Below are 21,043 nucleotides of genomic sequence, written 5' to 3'. Positions count from 1 at the left end.
ATTTCCTTTTCCTGTTAGAGTTCAATGAAAGTTATTTCTTGTAATCTGTTTTTCTTATCATTAGCATTTAAGCAGTGACACTTTATTATCTGTTATAATTGTATAAGGTTTTCTTAATAAAATCATTAAGTACTCCAGGTCTTTAAATTGCATAGGCATTGCTAATGATTCAGCATTTGTATTTTCAAAAAGTCTGTTCGTCTAGTATCTTCTCTTTTGCTGTTTTAAATCATAATGCATTGATTTTTTCATTAAAAATTAAAACTACCAGTAAGTCTCAGGCATAAGAAGCATAGGCCGAATACCTCTATTTAACCCATAGAACATATCTTCTTGAGGAATATTTTTGAAAAAATTCTGTTTGTATGTATGCTTATATTGTCTTCGTTCTACGAACAGTATGACTCGCTGTTTCAGGAAGGAAGTGCCTGTTGATGAACAACTCTGTTTCAGGTCTCCTTGTGCCAAAATTCCAATGTAGCCGTTTATGAATCCAGCAGTTTATCTTTTTGTTTAGATTGCTCTAAGATCTGCAACAGACTTTTTTTTTTTTTTTCTGTTTCTGTCTGCCATAATTAGATATAGCCTCTTTTAGGATCAAAAAACTTGCTGTACTGCACAAGGAAATGGCTTTCTGGCAAGCAGCTTTTCAATGCCTTAAAATCATCATAGCATTTATATTTCTCAATACAGGGCTCAGACTCAAGAGTGGCAGATGTAGTCACATTTAAAAACACATGCTGCCATTGGTCTTAGCATTTCAATAAGTCAGACCAGACTGACTTATTGAAAATACAGTGAAGACTTCTATGGAAGCAATAAGATCTGTTAGGATATAGAAATGTCTCTTGCTTCAGAAAATTAGTCAGCTAATAGACAAGTCAGTTACTTTGTCTTTCTAGTTATGATAAATTTATTCAATCAGTAGGTTTAGTGATGATCATATTCTTTCTCTGTTGTAAGATCTATTATATTGCAAGATGCCACTAGAAGTGCGATAACATGTTAAAAGAATCACTAAAGTAGCTTTGTTAATGTTAAACACAGCAGAATTTAGCTCCTTTGTTCTGCACTGAAAGCAGAAGCTACACTTCTGCTATAATAAAAGCATTTAGCAAAACAAAATTGAGGTGAATTTAAAGTCCATCCATTTCTGGAATTTTGCTACTGTAATATTCTTCGTGCTGTCCTTTAGGAAAAGGTCCTGTAAAGTCGGGACGATGTCTTGAAGTACCAGAATGCTCCTTAATAAAGGTCTCAAACTTATTTGGAAAACGTCCTCAAAAAGATTAGTTCCCAGAAGTTTGTTATGTTTTAACCAGAAGTTTCAGAATTGCTTAAGCACCACAAATTCTGGTCATTAAAAACCTCCCCCCATTTGTGTTTCACCAGCCTTGTAGAAGAGGGTATCTCTCAATTCTGTTTCAAAGGCCACCATAGATGTATGATCTGTTTGGCATATAGCTGATCTTAGTTCACCTGGGACTTGCTTAGCTTATGTAGTAGAGAATACTAAAGGAAAAACACTTAGTAACATTTTTACAACCCCCTTTTCACCCTACAACACTCCATATTTTTTGTTATCTCAGTGCATGTCTACCCTGCTAAACAAGTTCTTTGGGTAATTGCAGTAGAGTATGTAGCATAGTATAGGATAGAGCAGACTGTATAAAAGATCTGTGTTACCACTACTAAACTGCATCTGGAACTGGGTACTTTTATATTACTTTGCTTTGCCAAGTATAGACATACCCATAGGGTGCATAACTTCTAGCTAGATGTTCTTTATTGTCATTTATAAGTCTCTATTACTTTTCCTTATCCTTATGTAAATTTGCCTCTTCTGCTTCACTCGAATTTTGTGGAGTACTCAAGGCTGTAGTCATTGGCCATACCAGTGTGCAGGCTGCTTGGGCAAACCTGAGGTTACTTTGTGCATGGAGGGTTTTTTGGTATTACTGCTATTCTTGAATGCAGCACATGTATAAATCTGCTGATGAATGCACATCTATGTATTTCAAAAGAAAAGGTAGTTATCTGTAGGTAAAATACAAGTAACTTGATACATCCCTCTGCTTCCCAGTACAAGTATTCAAAGTTATTCTGGTTGTATTGCCCTCCATGTGCAGATTTTCACTCTTACAACCTAGTATAGGTTCTAGACAATAAAAACAACAAGTTGGGGGAGGGGGAAGAAATGTTAAATGTTCTCATCAACTAGTCAAAGATGATCTCCTTCAGGAAGTGTTACTGACTCACTACCTCCTTTTTCTTTCTTCTTGAGTATTGAATTGAATCATGCCTCAGGCAAGCTGAAGGAGCCCTCCTTTTGATATCCATTGGATGATACACTATTTTCAACCTTCACATCTGAACAAACATCCTTCAGGAAAACCATTATGTGGATTGTGCTGACTACAGTGTCTGTGATCATGAGCACCGTTTGCCACAATCAATTATTGAATATAGCCATGTGAGGATATTATAGTATGCCCATTCCTTTGAACTGGATCTAGCAATTGTCTGCAAGTACCAGCTTAGTTAAGAGTTTCCTATTCCTTTAATTCAGAGATACGTCGTTTCTCACCAAGGACCGTATTCAACAAAATTTTTTAAACTATGATTACTTCTAATCATGCATAAAAATTCGTTCCTATTTATCAAAGCCTATAAGCATGTGTCTAAGGTAGATTGAAAATCAAAATGGTTTAAGAGCTTTGAAAAACTGCAAGGAATACAACTTGACATTGCACATGTTTATAAATGTTTTGCTAAATTAGAACAAGTTTGATTTAGTATATAAATAACTGAATATAAGTGTTAAAAACAGACACAGAAAAAGAGATTTGTATTATTCAGAACCCTTTTTTCATCTCTAAATTTAAAAAGCTGTTGAGGACTCTGTGCTGACTCCAATGTTAGACATGGGAAGACACTTCATTGCTGCTCTTTTTGTGCTTTACAAGCCAATAATACCAGCTATAAGCCTATTCTTCCTTTTTTTCTTCCATTTTTGGGGATGAAAATTTTTTTTCAGACTTTGTGGAGGAAGGGCTTGGAAGATGGGAGGGTTAGTATTTCTAAGTACTGTTCTCATGCAGTCCGTACATCTCACAACTTACCTTCTCATCTCTGAAGTTTAACTCCAAGAGCAATTCCGAATACTTTTTCATCCTCTCTTAATAAAGTTATGTAGGGTAGATACATTCAAAATTCTTGTTTCCAAAATACAGATGAAGATAGTCTTACATTTAAAAAGTCTTGAGACTTTTTTCTCAATTCCTCCTTAATCCTCCTTTAGTCTAGAAGAATCCAAAAAATTTTAACAGATTTTTCCATTTGATGGAACAAAAATAAATAATTTCTAGAAACTTACCATTTTCTAGGCCAGAATCTAGGAAAAAAAATCACAATTAAGGACCCGCACTTTCAGTCATACTTCAGAACTTAATAGATTAGGCTTTGGTTGAACTGGCTATGTAGCAGCCTGAAGCAAACTGCAGTGATTTTTTTCTCCATTATATAGAATTATTCTCCTACGAGGATGTTTTAAAACTTCCATTCCAACGTGTATTTGTTTATCTTGTATGTGTTTAAGCACCCTTCCCCCACCCCACCCTTTTTGTAATACCTAGATAACGCTGTTTCTTTTTGGCATATACATGAATATCATTACAGTATGTAAGTATTGTTAGGTTTTGCTATGTGTAATGTAGTACTAAAGCTGAATAGGAAAAAAGAAAAGCTGTAAAGTTTCCACAAACACTTCACAAATTATAGTTAGGATATCTGTGTCTGTTGCTGGCTTTCCTCACTATTTCCTTCTGTATCACAGCAGAGATTTAGAGGTTATTACGTGGACTGGGTGTTTTGTTTCCTGACATTTTTTTGTGCAGAAATGGTCTGTTGCACAAAGGCTAGATAACAGAAACGCCACTACTGTAGGTTTCGAGAACTCTGTGTGCCTGAGTTCCATGCGGGAAAGGTCGAATCCAATATTCAGAACTGGCTGTTGATTTTTGTGGGCAGTTTGACCAGTGGTGGCCAGCAGACCTCCCACTGTGTCCCATTCATCTGATAGTAAGCAGAGAAGGGCTGAGCTGGCATACTGCAACCTACAGTGACCCAAAAAAAGAAAGTGGCTATCGCTGTACTCTCAAATCTAAAAACTAACAATGGATTAGTTATCAGGCTAAGATACAAAGCTGCTGGTATCTCCAGTGAATTTTACTGCATGTGTACTTGTATGATTATATGGTTTACTACTGTATTTGGTTCTAAAACTGTCCATTAACTCCCAAGTAAAAATGATCAGCATGCTTTTGTGATATATGTTACCATTATATAATAATGTCCTTCAGAGAATTTTGATGCATAAATACCATCTTCTTAGGAGGTTTTAAGTCTTTGTCAAGATGATTTTCTCCTAATTTAGTTTTGCTTGTATTTTGATAGTGGTGCTTGTGGGGGGGGGGGGGAGGGGAGATAAAAATAATCGGATGAACACTGACGTTATGCTCGTATTTTCACTAATAATGAACAATTCTCTTTACCCTTATGCAATAAAGTTTCTGTCCTGTATCTTGTCATCCTTGAGAAGGACTTCTAGGATGGTCAAGAGGATGGATAGCCTATTTTATGAAAGTGAGTGAAAACAGCTTTCATTTTATGAGACCAAGTAACCTAAAGAAGGAACTTAGGGGCCTTTGTAGTGTGCTGTGTTGCAGATGTGTTTACTGCAGGAGGGTTAGGCAACAGAAGAGTGGAGGGGAATAGAGTAATTGAGAGCATACGATAATAGAAGAGGAAAACCAGGTTGGAAACCTCTCATTCAGAAATGCTACAGAAATGTCTGTTACCATCAGAAGTGTGAGGTTCTGGAGTAACCTCCCAGTAGGAAAAGTGCAGTTGCATTTTTCAAGAGATAGTGAATGAAATGATGTAATATGGCGGACTTGAAAGAGCCAGAAACTAAGACTATCAGCCAGGAAATCCCTTTAAACTTTGTGTTCTTGCTAAGTTAGTTAAAACTGCTGTGGTTTCCTTTTTCAAAGCACTTAAAAAGTGACTTTGCAAATGTAGACTTGCTCAATGCTTAATTTTCATCAGTTGTTTTTTAAGACTTGTAGTTTTATCTTCTTTTACTGAGATCTCACAAGTGGAGATGTTTGGTTTGGGTCACTATTTGATTAGGAGGGTTAGTGTGCTCAGCAGATGTTGTAGGAGCTGATGCTGATGGCTGAAAGTGATACCTTGAGGAAGCATTAAACCAAGATCCCAGAGCAATTGCTAGATGGCAGTGAGGATCTATCACTGGGGAGGCATAAAATTATGTTACTTTTATTAAGTGAGGTGTTGATTCTGGCCATATTTTATTAGTTAATAGCTAAGGCATTCTATTTGTTGGGTGTGTATTTGGATGTGTAATTCCATTACATTTTATACCCTAAATCATTGGACGTGTTTCCATGCACTTTAGATGTGGCCGTGCCTCAGTTATGTACTTTATTTTCATCCAGAATGGTCATGTGAGCCTGAAATGATAACTGTATGAAAAAGACACGGGAAAAAGAATCTAAAGGTCCCATGTGAGTATTTATAATAGAGGTGATTAGGAAGGCCTTTCTTCAGTTTTGCATTACTATTTTAAAGCCAGTATTTCAAAAGGTATGTGCCCAGTAGAGATACTATCTTAACTCTTTCATCTGAAGGATGTAACTTGAGTCTTTCTTCTGAAAGCTGCAGTGTACATAGAAGTGATTTGGAGCTGAAAGTGGCATTTCTGCTGTGTGAATCAAGTCTTATCTCTACCATCTTTACATACACAAGGAAGACAACTTGTCGTTTAGGAAAGAATTCAAAATAATGAAAGATCACTAAGTTTGTTTTCAGCTTTATACAGATCACGTATGTTGTAGTAAAATACATATATGGATTTCAGCAACTTGGAAAGATTCTACTTTATATTCAGCTTGCATGAATGCAGTTGACTAAATAAGATGTCAAGCAGTAGAAAGGCTTCAAATGTGTTCATTACGCTTACACATACAGGAGAGCATTTGAAACACTTAGCAATTTACTACAATTGCAAAAGTCAGGGGAATTGTGGATGTTACGTGATGTTTCTAGTATATCACTGGATGTTTTTCCTGTATCACTTGATTTAATCAAGATGGTATTGCAAGTGGAGGAGGAAAATTCTGAATGAAATCCTATGTACAGACAAATACTTAGTGCAGTTCTTTTGAAGTTGCAGTGCTGCAAAATTAGAAAGAAAGTAGGTAAGTTGTTCTGTACAAGGTAATTTTTCTTTAATGCTTGACTTTTTTTGTTCTTTTAGCATTTATCTTTGATCCCTCAGCTTTGTGGTGTCTGTCTTTTAATAACTGAATCATGCATTCTTCACAGTTACGCTTCGTAGCTGTTCAACTGTCTAGACCTTTGAAAGACATGCTCTTAAGTATTTTATCAGCAGAGCAGTGATGTTAGGTACTGATTTAGTTTGTTGTCCTCATTTTAGCTAGATAGCCTTGGATACAATGCCTCCCTTATTCAGTGCTGACTAAAATTGCTATTTCTTGTTGCAGTCTGGATTTTCTGCTTTGTATTTCCTCCTTCAAATTATTGATGTATAATAAATAGGAACAAGATTAGTCTTAACACTAAACCCTGTGGTGATGTACATAAGATCAAAGTTTTGAAATGGCAAATGGATGCATATGATTTTGTTCCTAATTAAAACAAATAGCTTTTCATGCTGCTTTGCAATGAAAATTTAATGTGTGAGCTCTTGTATCAATTTAATTTCATTATAGCAATGTATTTGCTATGCTAGAGTAGAAGTTGAGTCAGTATTTCCACTGTAAGTCCTATTTCAGAACTGTAAAAATTAGTATTGTACTCTTCAGGGGGTTATAATCTAGCTGTAAAAATTCATTTGGGGCTGAAACTTGAAGCATAACATTTCAACAACATGTATCCTGGAGAAAAAAGAAAATGTAATTTTGGAATACAATGTATTTGAAGGCATATTAGAGTTATGTGGATAGAGGAAAATGTTAACTTAAACACACAGTTTTATTTCCAATGCAATTTCCAAAATGTTCCTTTAAAAATAATCTCCAACAAATAGCACAGAAAATACACTTCTGGCACTGATGCTTCATATAGACCAGTTCAGAAGGGATGGAAAGGGGCAGGGGAAGACAAATACTTTTCAGCTGTAAATGTATTTTTCTTCTGACATAGTTTGATCAGCTCGAAAGAACCTATTTTCTTTTGCATTTCTAGTTAAGATACTGAAACATGACATTATGACTGTAATGGAGTATAGCTAATAGAAGATTTTAATCATGAGGAACTGAAAATATCTTCAAATACCTAGGCATAAAACATTATCTTGTCTCATAACTTTTTATATAACTAGATACTAGAGGGCATTGCTTCTGCTGTAGTTATCTCTCTTTGGGGGGGTTTTCTGTTTTTTGGTATTTTTTTGTGAACAGGAAATTGTAATTAGAATTTAGAAATATTGTTAAACTAAACCTCTCATGTAGCTTTAAGGAAGTAAAGTCAAACCTTTGGTTCCTCACTAGAGCCTTGAATTAAGGAATTGTTTGAACAATAATTTCAAGAATACAAACAATGGTTCTTAACTTGCATAGGTACGCTTCTTCACTTACAAACCCGCATAAATAATTAGTGTGTAAGATGGGGAAAAGATTTGGAAATATCTTTTGCTCATTAGAAACTTGGATTAAAAATTACATGAGAATACCTGAATGTTTTAAATATCAGTGACCTGCAACAAACGTGCAACGTCACCACCTCAAGCAGCTAGAACTGTCCCTTTGTAGCATGTGTTTGACAGATAGGTCATGGTAGGTGCTTCTAGACTGCAGGAGCTTACAGTGTGGACCGACTGAGAAGAGCTCATTTACTTAGTGCATTTCTGAGGTACGGGTTACCTTGGACCATGCATCTGCAGTATTTCCATCTGGTGTCTCATCACTTAGTAGGAATGGACAATCATTAATGTGGCAGAGAACCACATTTTTCCTGAACCATCTTCCATTTCCCCAAAACCAGGTTCTCCATCTCTTCACCCTCGTAATACATATCTCACCTCTGTAAGTGTGCCCTTGACTTCCCTCCTCCTCTAGAGATGCTGGCCTGGAGTTGCCTGCATTTCTGCAGGTGCTGTGGAGTACACAGTGAAGCAGGCAGGTGAACTAGGAGTAACTGCAGGACACAGAAGGATGATTTTTGTTTTTTGTCTGGGATTAATTAACTTCTTCCATGTCCTGTGCAAATGTGCAGTTTCATCAGAAGAAAGTCTGGACAGCTGACTAATGATATGTGCTTCATCTGCTCAAGAGCCTCATGTCATTCACATACTCTGATTTTGTCAGCTCTATTCAACGTCACAGATAAAACTTATCTCTCTAATTTCCAAACTCAGGAGCAGTGTGTGTCCTCGGTGAATTTTAAATGCTTTCAGATGCCAAATCTATGCCTTCTATTTCAAAAAAAAAAAAAAAAAAAAAAAAAAAAAAAAAAAAAAAAATTCTTTCCTTGTGTTCCTGCAAATAACGACCTATTAAGCCTTGTTATGCTACATCACCATGGTGGTAAGCTTTACTGCAGTGTCTTGAAACCCAAACTTATCAGATGTTTCTTGTGTGTATGCATTAAATTATTGATTCTTGCTCTTTTTGTTCTATGTGAATTAGTGATTTGTTAGGCTATGTTTTAAGGCCCTGTTGCTACAGGGAATTTTTTCAGCTTCTCTCACTGTTTATATCAACAGTGTTCTCTAGTATACTTCATATCTGACCTCAGTCGTATTGCACAGTGCATGTAAATAGCACATATATTGTCAACAGCCTTGTAATACTCTCAGCAAGTATCTCCTATCCATAAAGATCAACTGTTCACACCTCTGTTGGCAGCCTTCCCCTAAAGAAAGCGTGACATGGGCGGGCAACCCATTTCATAGTAATTTCATATACTATAACATTTTCTAAGCCATGAAGACTTAAATTAATGATTTTACTACATTTTAACACACATTTTATTATAATTCAGTGTCCTTAATCCTTTTCACTCTCTTATAGATGGGAAGCAAACCAGAGAGGTGAATTACCTTCATTAATGTCACAGACTGTCATTGGGAGAGATAGGAATGCAACTTATGTTCCTTTACAAACAAACAAACAAAAACCCGAGACTACTATGCTAATATTTGTAATGTTCTATGTATTTCTTTTTACAGGTGACTGTTACAACTATTGGCTATGGGGATAAAGTGCCTCAGACCTGGATAGGAAAAACTATTGCATCTTGTTTTTCAGTGTTTGCAATTTCATTTTTTGCTCTACCAGCGGTAAGCTGTTTTGTACTTCTGCTGACAATTTGATATTGACCCTTTAATGGTCCCAGGAATCTTCTGTTGTTGATTCTTTAAACTTTCATTGAATCTGATATTATAATAGCTTATTGTCAAGTGTAGCTGAATAAAAATGTAGACATGCAGTGTTTATTCTATGAGACACTGCGTTTGGTATGCATTTGAAAAAGAGATGGTTCAGCCTGAAAGTGAGAACACTTTTCCAGCCACCTCAGAAGTGTAAAGGAAAGTATTTCCATGCTAATTGCTTTTCAGCTCACTGACTTAATAATGCTTTGACTTTTTAAGGCATTTACTCTTAGGTTACTGAACTAATTAGGTCCAGGGTGAACTGTAGATGTCTCATGCATCCTTCTCCTGGCAGAGCTGCAAAGAGGCAGCAGTAAATGGCCAGGGACAGTAATATTGGCAACTGATAGAGCTGTTTGCCAAATTAATGTCTGTCCATGGTCAAAAGCTCATTTTCAACAGTGATTTAGGGCTTAGCTTTTAAAGGTAGTTTTGGCTTTTAGCTACTACGGAAAACAGGTGCCCAAGTACTTTCTAACAATAAATGAGAGACTTGGGTACCAAGGGTAAACTGAAAATCAGTGAGACCTGGGCTGTGGTTTGAAGATCCAAAAATATCAGTGCCAAGAGTAGTTAAGAGTACTGTTCTCACTACTTTAGCAATATCCTGAATTGTGCTACTCAATGTTTGTGCAGTCAGGTGTGAAATTAATTGCTTAGAAGTGATACCTGACAGGTGAAATGATCTGTAATAAAAATATCAAAAGCTACTGCTTTGACTGGAAAGCTTTTTTGTTTTCTTTTTTCCCCTCTGACTTGAATGCCTCTAAAGATGTTTTATAAATAATTATATAGTAGTCTTACCTTCAGAGCAGTGTTTCTATGTTTACTCTCAATTTCTTCATTATCTAAAGAACTAAAATAACAATGCCCTTTATCAGAAAGGGAGGCTGAAAAACTGATTTATTATTAAATGTAATTAATAAATTTAAGTGTATTACTAAAATTTTTGTTAAATATGTCTGTAGATATATGAATGACTAAAAAAAATGACTTGCTTCACACTTAATTTTGGAATTAATAATTTTAGTATGTTTGGAGGCTGCTTCAGGTTGTACACTACCCAGTGCCATTACCATTCCCTTGTCCTCAGATGGATTAAATGGCCTTCTGCTGAACTCATCAACAGCCTCACTGTGTTGTAGTACTCCTTTTCCTCTTTCTTCTCTTCCCATCCCACTGTGGGTTAATGCTATAGAAATTGCCATACAACAGTTAAAAAGGCTTTCTTGTGATCTAAATTATGCCATGCCAAGCTTTATTTCTCATGAAAATGAGGTTAAGCACACCAGATTAATATATTTCTCCCTATTCTGTCATTCCCTGCATAGGCATTTATGAGGCTTTTAGAGGGTATGAAATACAATTATTGCTTACTCTTTAGTGTTTGCGCCCAGCTGACTGAAATAGGCTTTGAATCAGGCTGTGATAGTGTTCATATTTTATGTTTTAGCAAGTAAGACAAACTGAATCTGAAAACTTAACAGTATTAAGTCATTTCCTCTGAATAATTAGTTGGGTTGTATTATGATGCTGAATAGGAGTTTATTAATATGACATACTTTGGCAAGTTTATACATGTTTTTTTTCCCTCTCCTTAAAAGTTAAATTTGTGTTTTCTTTCTTCCCACAGGGAATTCTTGGTTCAGGGTTTGCCCTAAAAGTACAACAGAAACAAAGACAGAAGCATTTCAACCGTCAAATTCCAGCTGCTGCCTCTCTTATACAGGTACCAAATTAGTGCATTTTTCAGACTATCATTTCTCTCTGTTTATAAAAGTTTTTGAAGTTGTTTACACTATTTCCATGCCTGGTTCCCTTCAAAAATTATATAGAAGTTATAGATACAAGTCTCTTATATAGTTTTAGAAATCCCACCTTTAATGTGAATTAATGGGCAGAAAAGTTCACTCTGAAATCAGTGCAAACTATTTAATTCGACTGGCTTAAAAACATAACTGAAGAATAGCCTGTGGTTATTGAGCAATTTAGCTAGGGGATATGTTATGAAATACTATGCTTACCATAATGAGAAACAGAAAAGAGGGTGCATGTAAAACTGTGCTTTTAAAAAATCCACTGTTCCTAATAAAGACAAATATCAGATATGCTACATTTTTCTTGGGACAAATAGATGTTTAAATGTTTCAGTTTCAGGAGAAGTCAGTCTTAAATATCTAGTTTGAACTTCCTGAGTTTTCAGCTCCAGGGATGGTGGCTGGCAAACACTGAGATTCTGTAAAACCAGTCTTTTCTTGTAGAATAGTCAGAAAATTTTTGATCACTTCTGTTAGAAATACGGTTGCAGTTCTGGTGTCAGTGAGGTCAATGAGATGTTATCCTTGACTTTGGCAGAGCTAACATTTCACTCTAGAAAAGTATTAGTATTGTTTCATTGCAGGTTTTTTCCTAGTTTTTCTTCCCTTACTCAGTAAATGTTTGTAGCTTTAGAAGTACAGGATCAAATTAAAAAAGAAAGCTAGGTATTTCACCCAAGCCATATCATTTTTACATTCTTATATGACTTATATCTCTAGCTTCATGAGCGAATGTGGATTTCCAGGTCAGACTCTTTATGGAAACAGTAGCTAACTGTAAAATTTATGCTTGAAACTAAACAGTCCCAGAGTTAATGTGAAAAAGGTTTAAATTTAGGGGTCTGGTTATAGCCAAAGATTAGCCAAAAATCTTCAGACTTAGTGTGTTTCTTTTGGATTGCATGGTCAGAAAAAGGTATGGTCTTGCAAAGAATGGATTTTCAGTGTTCCCACTAATTCTTGTGGGAAATCAACCCCAAATTATTGGGAAGCCTGAGATTGCACATTTAGAATGTTATACTTGGCTCCATCTGAAGTATTAAGACTGAATGGGGGAGAGACAATAAGTTGCTGACTATCTGTTATTGCTAGTGATATTTGCTATTAGCTAATAGTCTTGGAGCTCTGGAGTCCCATTTGAATGAGTACACTACACAGTTTACAGAAGGATTATTTTTAAACCAAGAAATTTATGAAGTACGTATAGGACAAGGCAACAACTGAAATCGATGATGGTTTTTTCCCCTTATTCCTCTCTTGTTTTCTTCTAGAGGCCAATGTCTCTTCCATTATTAGTCTTGATGGGAATTATGTGGTGATTGACCCTTTACCTTCCAGTTTCTGTTTTCTTCCATCATTCTGCCTTGCATTATTCCTTCCCTCTTATATTTTCAAGCTTTTCCCAGTTTAGATTTTGTGTATACATACACGTCCTTTTTCTCTTGTTGTGAGTAAGGATCTGCTGTTTTAATTTGGAGACTGATTATATGTTACATCAATGATGTATTGAGACTCTTAAGGGAGTATGCAGTAGTGTTTTGTCTGTGTTCAGTCTTGTTTCCTAGCCCCATTTTTTTCTTCCTTTTTGAACTTAGCACTTCAGTCACTGGTGGCTGGGAGTTTTTATTTGTTTTGGGGTGTTGGCACCTCGTTAACCACTGGTGCTGTTCCATTACGCTATCTGTCTTATTTCTCTTGTATGAATACATCCCCACTGACTACAACACCAAGTATGTCACCATTGATTTTTTTCTGACAGTGCCTTGTGAGATAGGGAAGAACTACCTCTGTTTTTCAAATAGGGTCCTGAAACACAGGTGCAATAGGCAAAATGCCCCAAGTCTGAAAGGGAACCTGGAGCAGAGCAAGAAATTTAATCCCAGACTTTTAAGTCCAGTCTAGAATGCTGCCCATTAGAAAATCTTATATCCCGACACTTGCAAATCCAATCAAAACATGAACTTGAAAAGACTGATTTTTCCTTTCTGGGTGCATATCAGCCCAGATGAAACTAGGCAGTTTGAGTCGGAGGATTCGAAACTCTGGAAAATTAATGTGAGGGAAATCCATGAACACTATTAAAGCAAGATTTTCTAATGTGCTGACTTGAAAGTTACTCTAAAGTATGGATAGCAACAAACCCAATTGTATTAATTGCTCTATACCAACTTCTATTCTAGACTGCATGGAGGTGCTATGCAGCAGAAAATCCAGACTCTTCTACGTGGAAAATATATATTCGAAAACCTACTAGGAATTATCATTTACTGTCACCCAGTCCAAAACCGAAGAAATCAGTGATGGTATCAGTAACTAATCTTTCCTATTACAGTAATTTCATATATTCATTTTTAAAATTAGGTTGAATTTGTTCACTCTCTAGCTACTTGTATTTGTTTTTTGTTTCTTGTTTTTTTAATGGATGTATGGGCTTTGAAAAGAACAATAATGACCGAACTCAGGCACATCCATCAGTAACTTACTGTTGTTGTCTGGAAAGCTGTAAGCAAAGGGGGAAAATACAAAATAAATATTTCCAAAAAAATTATTTTTTTATTGGTAAACAAACAAACAGAAACTCTACTGCTTCTCTCAGATGTTAATTCTATGGCTTTCTGAACTCTAATAGTGAAGGCATCTTGTGTCTACGTACAGTAGTATTCTGTATCAGCTGGTTCCGTAACTTCCAGAATTTTTCTGGAGGGTGGAGAATAACCTTTGCCACAATCTTTAAATGCTGCAATACCCTCTCCTCTCTGTTGTAATGATATCATACAGTAGTATCCCATCAGAAGGAGAAGATGCTGCACAAGAATCGCCCATAGTGTCACAGATTCATCTAAATTCAATAGCATTGTATCCCTTTACATATGCTGAAGATATAGGTTATGATTCAAAGCCCGCCTGGATGCACCCCTGTCTAACATGCTCTAGGTGACCCTGCTTGAGCAGGGAGTTTGGACTAGATGATCTCCAGAGGTCCCTTCCAACCTTACCAATTCTATGATTCTATGGTGTCCATGAAATGGCAAGGATATTCTAGAATAGTTTATGATTTATATAACCTGTTGCAGAACTAGCAGATTTTTTCACTGCAAGCAAGAGATTTGCTAATGACGGTAAGTGGAATTCTAAAGATTAGCCAGTTTGGGGAGGAGGGGGAATCTTAACAAGAAATGCACAGTGGAGCATAATGCAAATACAGTTGGGCACTCTTTTATCTGCTTACAGCTTTTTGGAGACTATATCATTATTAAAAACATTATTGAAGAGGCAAGTAAATGTGATTTGCTTCAAGTATTTTAATATATATGTATTTTCAGGTTAAAAAGAAGAAATTTAAGTTAGAGAAGGACAATGGACCTTCTTCTCCAGATAAGGTGTTAACTGTTCCACAAATCACTTACGACCATGTGACAGATGACAGGAAATCTGATTTCAGCATCGAAGCATATGAAAACTCTGGTAAGAAATTCGATTATAACATGCCAGTAACTGTAATGGCCTCTCTCAATTATTTACACACAGGTCCTCTCTAATATATGTAGGAGAAAGAATAAGGAGAGAACTAGCTCTTGTCTGTATTTCTAAAGCAAGAAAGAATACTTAGCTTTCAGGTTTTGGTTACTGGCTTTTCTGGATGAGATTTAACTGTACTCTTCTGCAGGCAGACTAAGATTGTTCTTAATTTCTGCCTGCCAGAAGAGCTACTGTCTGGGTTTGGTGCACACTTTGCCCATTTCTTTAACTGATTGAAGCTACTGGGATTGGCTGCCAGCTTTTCCAGGTGAAATTTACCCAAGCCACATTCATATTCTGCTTGTACCTCAACCAAGAAGAATTGATACTTGGCTGCTCTGGAGACAGCCTGCTATATGAAACTGTTATGTGCTCCTGCTATCTGCTCAGTGGAGTTGTCTGTGAATCAAATTTTGAAAGCAGAATTACTTAAGATAAATGTGAATCATCTGTACTAATTGTCATTATACAGACTGATACAGCATGAGGAAAAGAAGAAAGGAACCTATCTGATAGCTACTTATAAGTAATAGCTTACTTGGTTATCATATGAGCTTCTGAAATAACTCTGAATTTACAATGTAGGCTTTTTTTTACAAAAAAAAAGAATTTATAACTTGTTAATTGTATGCTCATATTTCGGCAGCAAGAGTAAGATTTAATTTTTAAAAGTATGTTTTATAGATCATATATACTGTAAGCACTTATGTGTTTTTCTCCTCAGAAATTTGGCTGACTTGATTAAATTTAATGGCCATTAAAATGAGAGATTGCAATGTTGGTTGGCACTAGACAGCAACTCTCACCTTCCATGTAATTTTTGGTACATTTCTGTCTTGTTCTGGAGTGTCCATGTTTTTCCACTCTTTCTTGGCCTATGTTGAGGAATGATCACAACTCAGATTTTAGTTAATTGGTAGAAGGTGAATACTATGTTTACTTTCAGTATTTGCCTTTGAGTGCAAGTATCTTTCTTCAAAACAATCCAGTGACTGAGCTGTACGAATGATTAATTTGCCAAGTCTCATCTTTATATCAATAAGTTTCTAAATAGATTAAAGGACAATATGATGTGCAGGCAGTCTACTACTGCCTCTTTAAAAATCAGTTCTCTAGCTTTCATTAAAAAAAATTTCTCTAATTTCTTCTGATACTTTTTTTTTCTTCTTTTCATCTGTGTTCTGCTCTCTCTAAACTGTTACAAGTATACAGGACAAACAGGAATGTTAAAATTGCTTGGTAAGTTGAGGAAAATAACTTCATCTACAGCATGCCAGCTTATGACAATGTAACACTGTTTGCAGTGCTTTTCATGTGTGTCTAGCGACGTATAGTTTCTAAGAAATCTTTTGCAGTCAAGGAGATCTTGACATACAAAATTTACATTCTTACACTTGTAATCACAATTGTACACACAGTTTAGTTACAAAGATAGGAGCAAGCACTTGTTTTTAAAGTATTTGATTGTAAGTAGATGATTGCTGTTGATTGAGGAAAATTTGCTAGCCTATACATAACCAATATGAAAAGATAATGAAAACTGAACTACATACTCAAATAACTAAGAATTATTTTTTAAACAAATAAATTGGGATGGGAGAAAAGCTTATGGATATGACCTCTAGAAATGGGCATTTGGAACTATATACATCTGTTCCTGTAAAAATACTCTATAGATATTTGTGAATAAATGGGGACCTGTAAATTGAATAATATATTTTATTGTTTATCTGGATTCTGTGATCGCTTAAGCAGCCATATAGTGCTATGATATTTCTAATGTGCTTATGTAGGCACTTTCTTAAAAACTGAGTGTTCCTTGAAAACTCTAGGAGCGCAGCTAGATCTGGGCAAAAATAACTGTGATTCAGTGAGAGTGCTGTGAGCTACCTGTAAGTTTTCTGCTTTGCATCCACTGAAGACAGTAGAAGTTTTTCTTCAGTAATAACATGCTCAGACTTGCGTTAAATTGTTGGAAAATACAAGGTGGAATTTCTCTATGGAACCCACACGGAGCATAGGTGCAGTTAAGGTGGCAGAGTAACAGAACACTGAATCTCCTTTATTCTCCCTGTCCAATACTTGGCTTGCTCATTCCCTGGTTTCCAGTTTTCTCTGATACCCCAAGTGATGCATCTCTAGTGGAGGTAAACATGGTGGAACAAATTCAGGATAGCAGTGAGAACCGTGAAGTCATCACTGCCTGTAACACATGAACAAGAAATTCCTTCATCTTGGGGAGACATTGGAGGAGCCTTGCCAGTCAGCCTCGATTCGGTGTCTATTTCCTGGTCAGACAGAAAGAATCCGAGAGTTCACATCATGCTGTCGTCCTAGTGACTCAAAGAAATGAAGAGGGAAGGGTGTGTATTTGTACCCGCTGTGAGTAAAATTACATACGCAGCTCAGGACCAAGACATTAGGAAACGTAAGAATGAAGGATGCCCTTTCAGCTTTAATTTGGTCCTCACGGTGTCTTTAGTCACATGGCCATATTCTGCTTTCTCATATTCAGCAAATTCCAGTTCCCTATTTGGGCTCCTGACACATAGTCAAGCACTCCTGAATCCTCTGTCTGGTTTCCCCGCCAGCATCCACCTCACTTTCTGTCCTCCTGCTTTCTCTTGGCTCCCTTTCTGATGTCATTCCCTTCCCCCAATTACAATTCAAATATGTTCATATTTTGAGAGTTTCTCTTTCTGCATAAAAGTAGGGCAATGCTTCTGGAAAATATTGCTCTGTCCCAGTGTAGGAAGCTGCAGCCGCTTCTCAATGAAATAAATACTAGAAGGGGAACATGATTTTAAAAAATTAAATATAACAAAACCGTAATCTTTTGCTGAATCTTTTTCTCAGCATTGACTACTCTTGTTGGCATGAAACTTTCTCTCAGGAAATTCAGCTTGAGGTAAACTTGGCCTAAATGATCAAATTTAGCAGTTCTAAGTGCTTTTTATAGAACAAGTCCGGGAGCTTCAATTATCAGCAGTACTCTTGGTCAGAAGTAACACTGTGAACTGCATGAACCAGACTGAGAGGGGTCTGTACAAGGTTGCACGCTTTAGAAAGGACAACACTTCAGGGAATCAAAGTCAAGACTGGGGAGGCAAATGTTTTCATTACTTTCCTCAAGGTAGAACTGGCATGAGTATCTTGCAACAGATGACACACACACACTATGAAGAATGAGTTTGAAGAGGCTCAATGCCTCCCCTGGTGGTGATTTAAAATATTCTGCTTATATTTAATACATACTGGAAGAATTCCGTAGAAACTCTTTTCTCAAGTATTTTTTAATTTTGTTTTTCAAAGATATCAAGTACACACTCTGAATTTTAGATGTGTCTGCATCTCCTTAGCTGTTTCTCTACAGCTGTTTTTCCAACACACATCCATGTCTCTGTTTTATGTGCATCTTTACTCTGGCTCAGATTGTCAGCGCTCCTGGCCGTCTTTTTCCGCAGACCAGCAGTCCTCCAGCGCTCCTCCCTCACCAGGTAATGCACATAATATTTCATTGCTCCATCAACTTTGTTAAAGCCTATGTAAAGACACAGTGCTCTGTTTGGACTTACCTGCCATGGCAGCAGAAATTATAGTGCTGGTTCTTAATGAAAACATAGGTATTTTAGTAGAATTTTAGATTTGGTAGGTTTTTTTTTTTTTGTTGTTGTTGTAACTTGCAAATGTTTATATTAAATGTTATATGTTATATTAAAAAAATGCAGAATACAGGTATTTTTTCTAAATGCACTAATTAAAACTCAGGTTCCCCTGGAAAAACGCTTTAAAACTGAATGCTTTTGAGAATCCCTGTGAAAGAGAAAGTGTAAAATATTTTCTGTCTTTCTTAGTAGCTAAATACTCCTCTATTGGTAAAGAATCTGCATACGTGTTATATTGTATGTAAAACTGTTATGTTAGTAATATAAAAGACTCATCAATATTATTTTGTTACTGTGATTATAATCCTTGATTAAAGGTTACGAAACTCTATTTTAGAGTAGGGTTTGTCATCTTGTGAGGAGTGTATTCTCTACCAATTCAAAGTAGTACTTTTTTTATAAAGCGTATTTGCAATAGTTTATGGGAAGCAATACCTAAAGTCAAACAGCTATGACTTTATTTTCATATCATTTATATTAGACAAGTAGGAAGTCATAGGTAGGCTCTGAATAGATAGCTGACCTTTGTACCTGAGTTAGGGCACCTTTAGCTCTCGTGTGAGCCCGCTCTTCTCTCCCCATGTCCGTGTAGAGTGGCAAAGATGCAGATTATGTTTGAAGCTTCACTTTGCTGTCTTCTGTTTCCCCGTTTTTCTAAGTCCTTTGCAATGACTGTTTAAAAATGAGGGGAAAATGCTGACGTTTTGTTGGTTTAAAAATCTTTTGTTCAGCTTGGGGAAATTTTCCACATTGAAGCTTCTTTTACTCAGTTGTGGGAAACTTCACTTTTGACAAGCTATAGACCTGATTAAATGAACTCCCTAATCCCATTTGTAAAATCCAGTCCCTGATAGCAAGCAGGATATTTTTTCAGCTTGGACGTGTGAGGGAGTTTGTAGTTCCTGGAGTCAGTCTTCTCCCTGGAATTTCTGCTCCCCTAGTGAGGCAGTGAACAGCAATAAGCCTCTACGCAGGGGAGCATATGCTCCCTAATGCTGTGCTGCAACCGTGCTTTCAAGGCACTTTGGGGCAGAGAACGTCCCATCAATGGCATCTTCTTTCCCTGGCCTCCCCCCGCTCGCTCGCTCTCCCTCTCTACAAGCAGGTTGCACAGCAGCACTTGGCAGCGCTTCTCCCTTTGTGTGGGAAGTGTCACCGTAGGTATACAAATGAGTGCGAAGAGCAGAGGAGGGCTACACTGGTCACCAGAACAGACTGTGATCTCAGTTACTATCTTCAAAGTTTTAAAATAAAGAGAGGGAGGGAAATGCAATATTTGCCTCAGGTTAAGCAGCTCTTCATCTTGGTATTCTCAGATAACCACAGTGGTTCAAACGGGATGAGGTACAACATGGACTTCTTGTTCCTGTTTTCATTCTGCCATTCATCTCCCCACCTTCACATTAAGCAGAAAAGCAGAAGCAATAATGATCCAAACCCAGCTTTTTCTGCAAATCCAACTGCGTATTATATCTCATAAAAGCATCATTTAGTGAATGTTCAGCAAACACTTCATACAGTTTTAAGTTCAGTAGTATTATCACTTGTCATCAGAAAAACTTAAAAGGATGTGAGCCCTCCTCTCCCAGAAACTGGGAAAGTTTTGTTTGTACCTGGTAGAACAGAGACCAATGAAAATCAGTTTAGTTAAAGCCAAAAGGAATCCACTAGTCCACTTTAAAGTCATTTTGCTGTATATCTGAAACTGAAACCTCTGTTTTGGATGGTGAAGCCAAGAAATAGGATGCTGACACTTGCTAAAATTTACTATATATATGTGTATATATATATAAGGTGCTGCAAGTGGCTCTTGCTTTTAATATAATTCTAAAATATAATTTTATCTCCTGGCAATTGTATTTGTATTTTCCTCCCCCAGATTATACGATTTCAGAGTTTTTGCTCTGTTACTTGAGTTTCTTAAGAGTGGTTTTGTTCATTTTGATTCCAAATGGCCATGTGCCTGGTGATATAATAACTTTTTCTCTTCTGCCTTACTAAGGCATCTGCTTACTGTAGTAAAATCGTTGCATTTTTTTAAAAAATACTTCTTGATATCTCCAATTCTATTCCTATTAAATTCAGCTGCATTTGTTATCTACATCTCTTATCTTTTTTAGCTTTCTTGTAGCATTTCTACAGGGCATTATTTACTGTCATAATGTAAAGCATTTTATAAAATACAATAGAGACTCCATAAATTAGTACATAACTATTTCGTTTAATGATCTAGTAACTTGTTCAGATAAAGATTTCTATAAAGTTATCACAATTAACCTATGATTGTTAGAGAATATTACTTACTGTTATTTTACTTCTCTGTGCAATTCATTTATAGTCATGTATAAATGTAACAGTGATTTTATGTATAAGAAAATACTGTGCCTTCTCTGACAAATGTTAGGACCACACTGGTAAAAGCTCTTAGGGTTCTTAATGTTACAGCTGGGCAGAGTTTAGAAGCCTGAGTTTGAAAATGAAGTCTATCATACCATGCTTAATTGCTTCAATGCTTGAGCGTATTGGTATGCAGGTAATTTTACCACTAAAAACTTCAGATATTT

At 36.4% G+C, this 21,043-nt stretch overlaps 1 protein-coding gene across 2 annotated transcripts in view; it reads left to right on the top strand.

Annotated features, from left to right (window-relative positions):
• KCNQ1 (potassium voltage-gated channel subfamily Q member 1) overlaps window positions 1-21,043 on the top strand; it is a 373,582-nt gene that overhangs the window by 102,062 nt on the left and 250,477 nt on the right. For both annotated transcript variants that reach the window (XM_062576714.1, XM_062576713.1), the window contains exons 7-12: window positions 9,275-9,385; window positions 11,112-11,207; window positions 13,476-13,598; window positions 14,619-14,760; window positions 16,027-16,053; window positions 18,246-18,311. In XM_062576714.1, the coding sequence (XP_062432698.1) occupies window positions 9,275-9,385; window positions 11,112-11,207; window positions 13,476-13,598; window positions 14,619-14,760; window positions 16,027-16,053; window positions 18,246-18,311 (565 nt within the window). The remainder of the gene's footprint in view (window positions 1-9,274; window positions 9,386-11,111; window positions 11,208-13,475; window positions 13,599-14,618; window positions 14,761-16,026; window positions 16,054-18,245; window positions 18,312-21,043) is intronic.

The sequence above is a fragment of the Rhea pennata genome, chromosome 5 (assembly GCF_028389875.1).
Source record: "Rhea pennata isolate bPtePen1 chromosome 5, bPtePen1.pri, whole genome shotgun sequence".
NCBI classification, from domain to species: Eukaryota; Metazoa; Chordata; class Aves; order Rheiformes; family Rheidae; genus Rhea; species Rhea pennata.
This window is presented reverse-complemented; position numbering and strand designations above follow the sequence as displayed.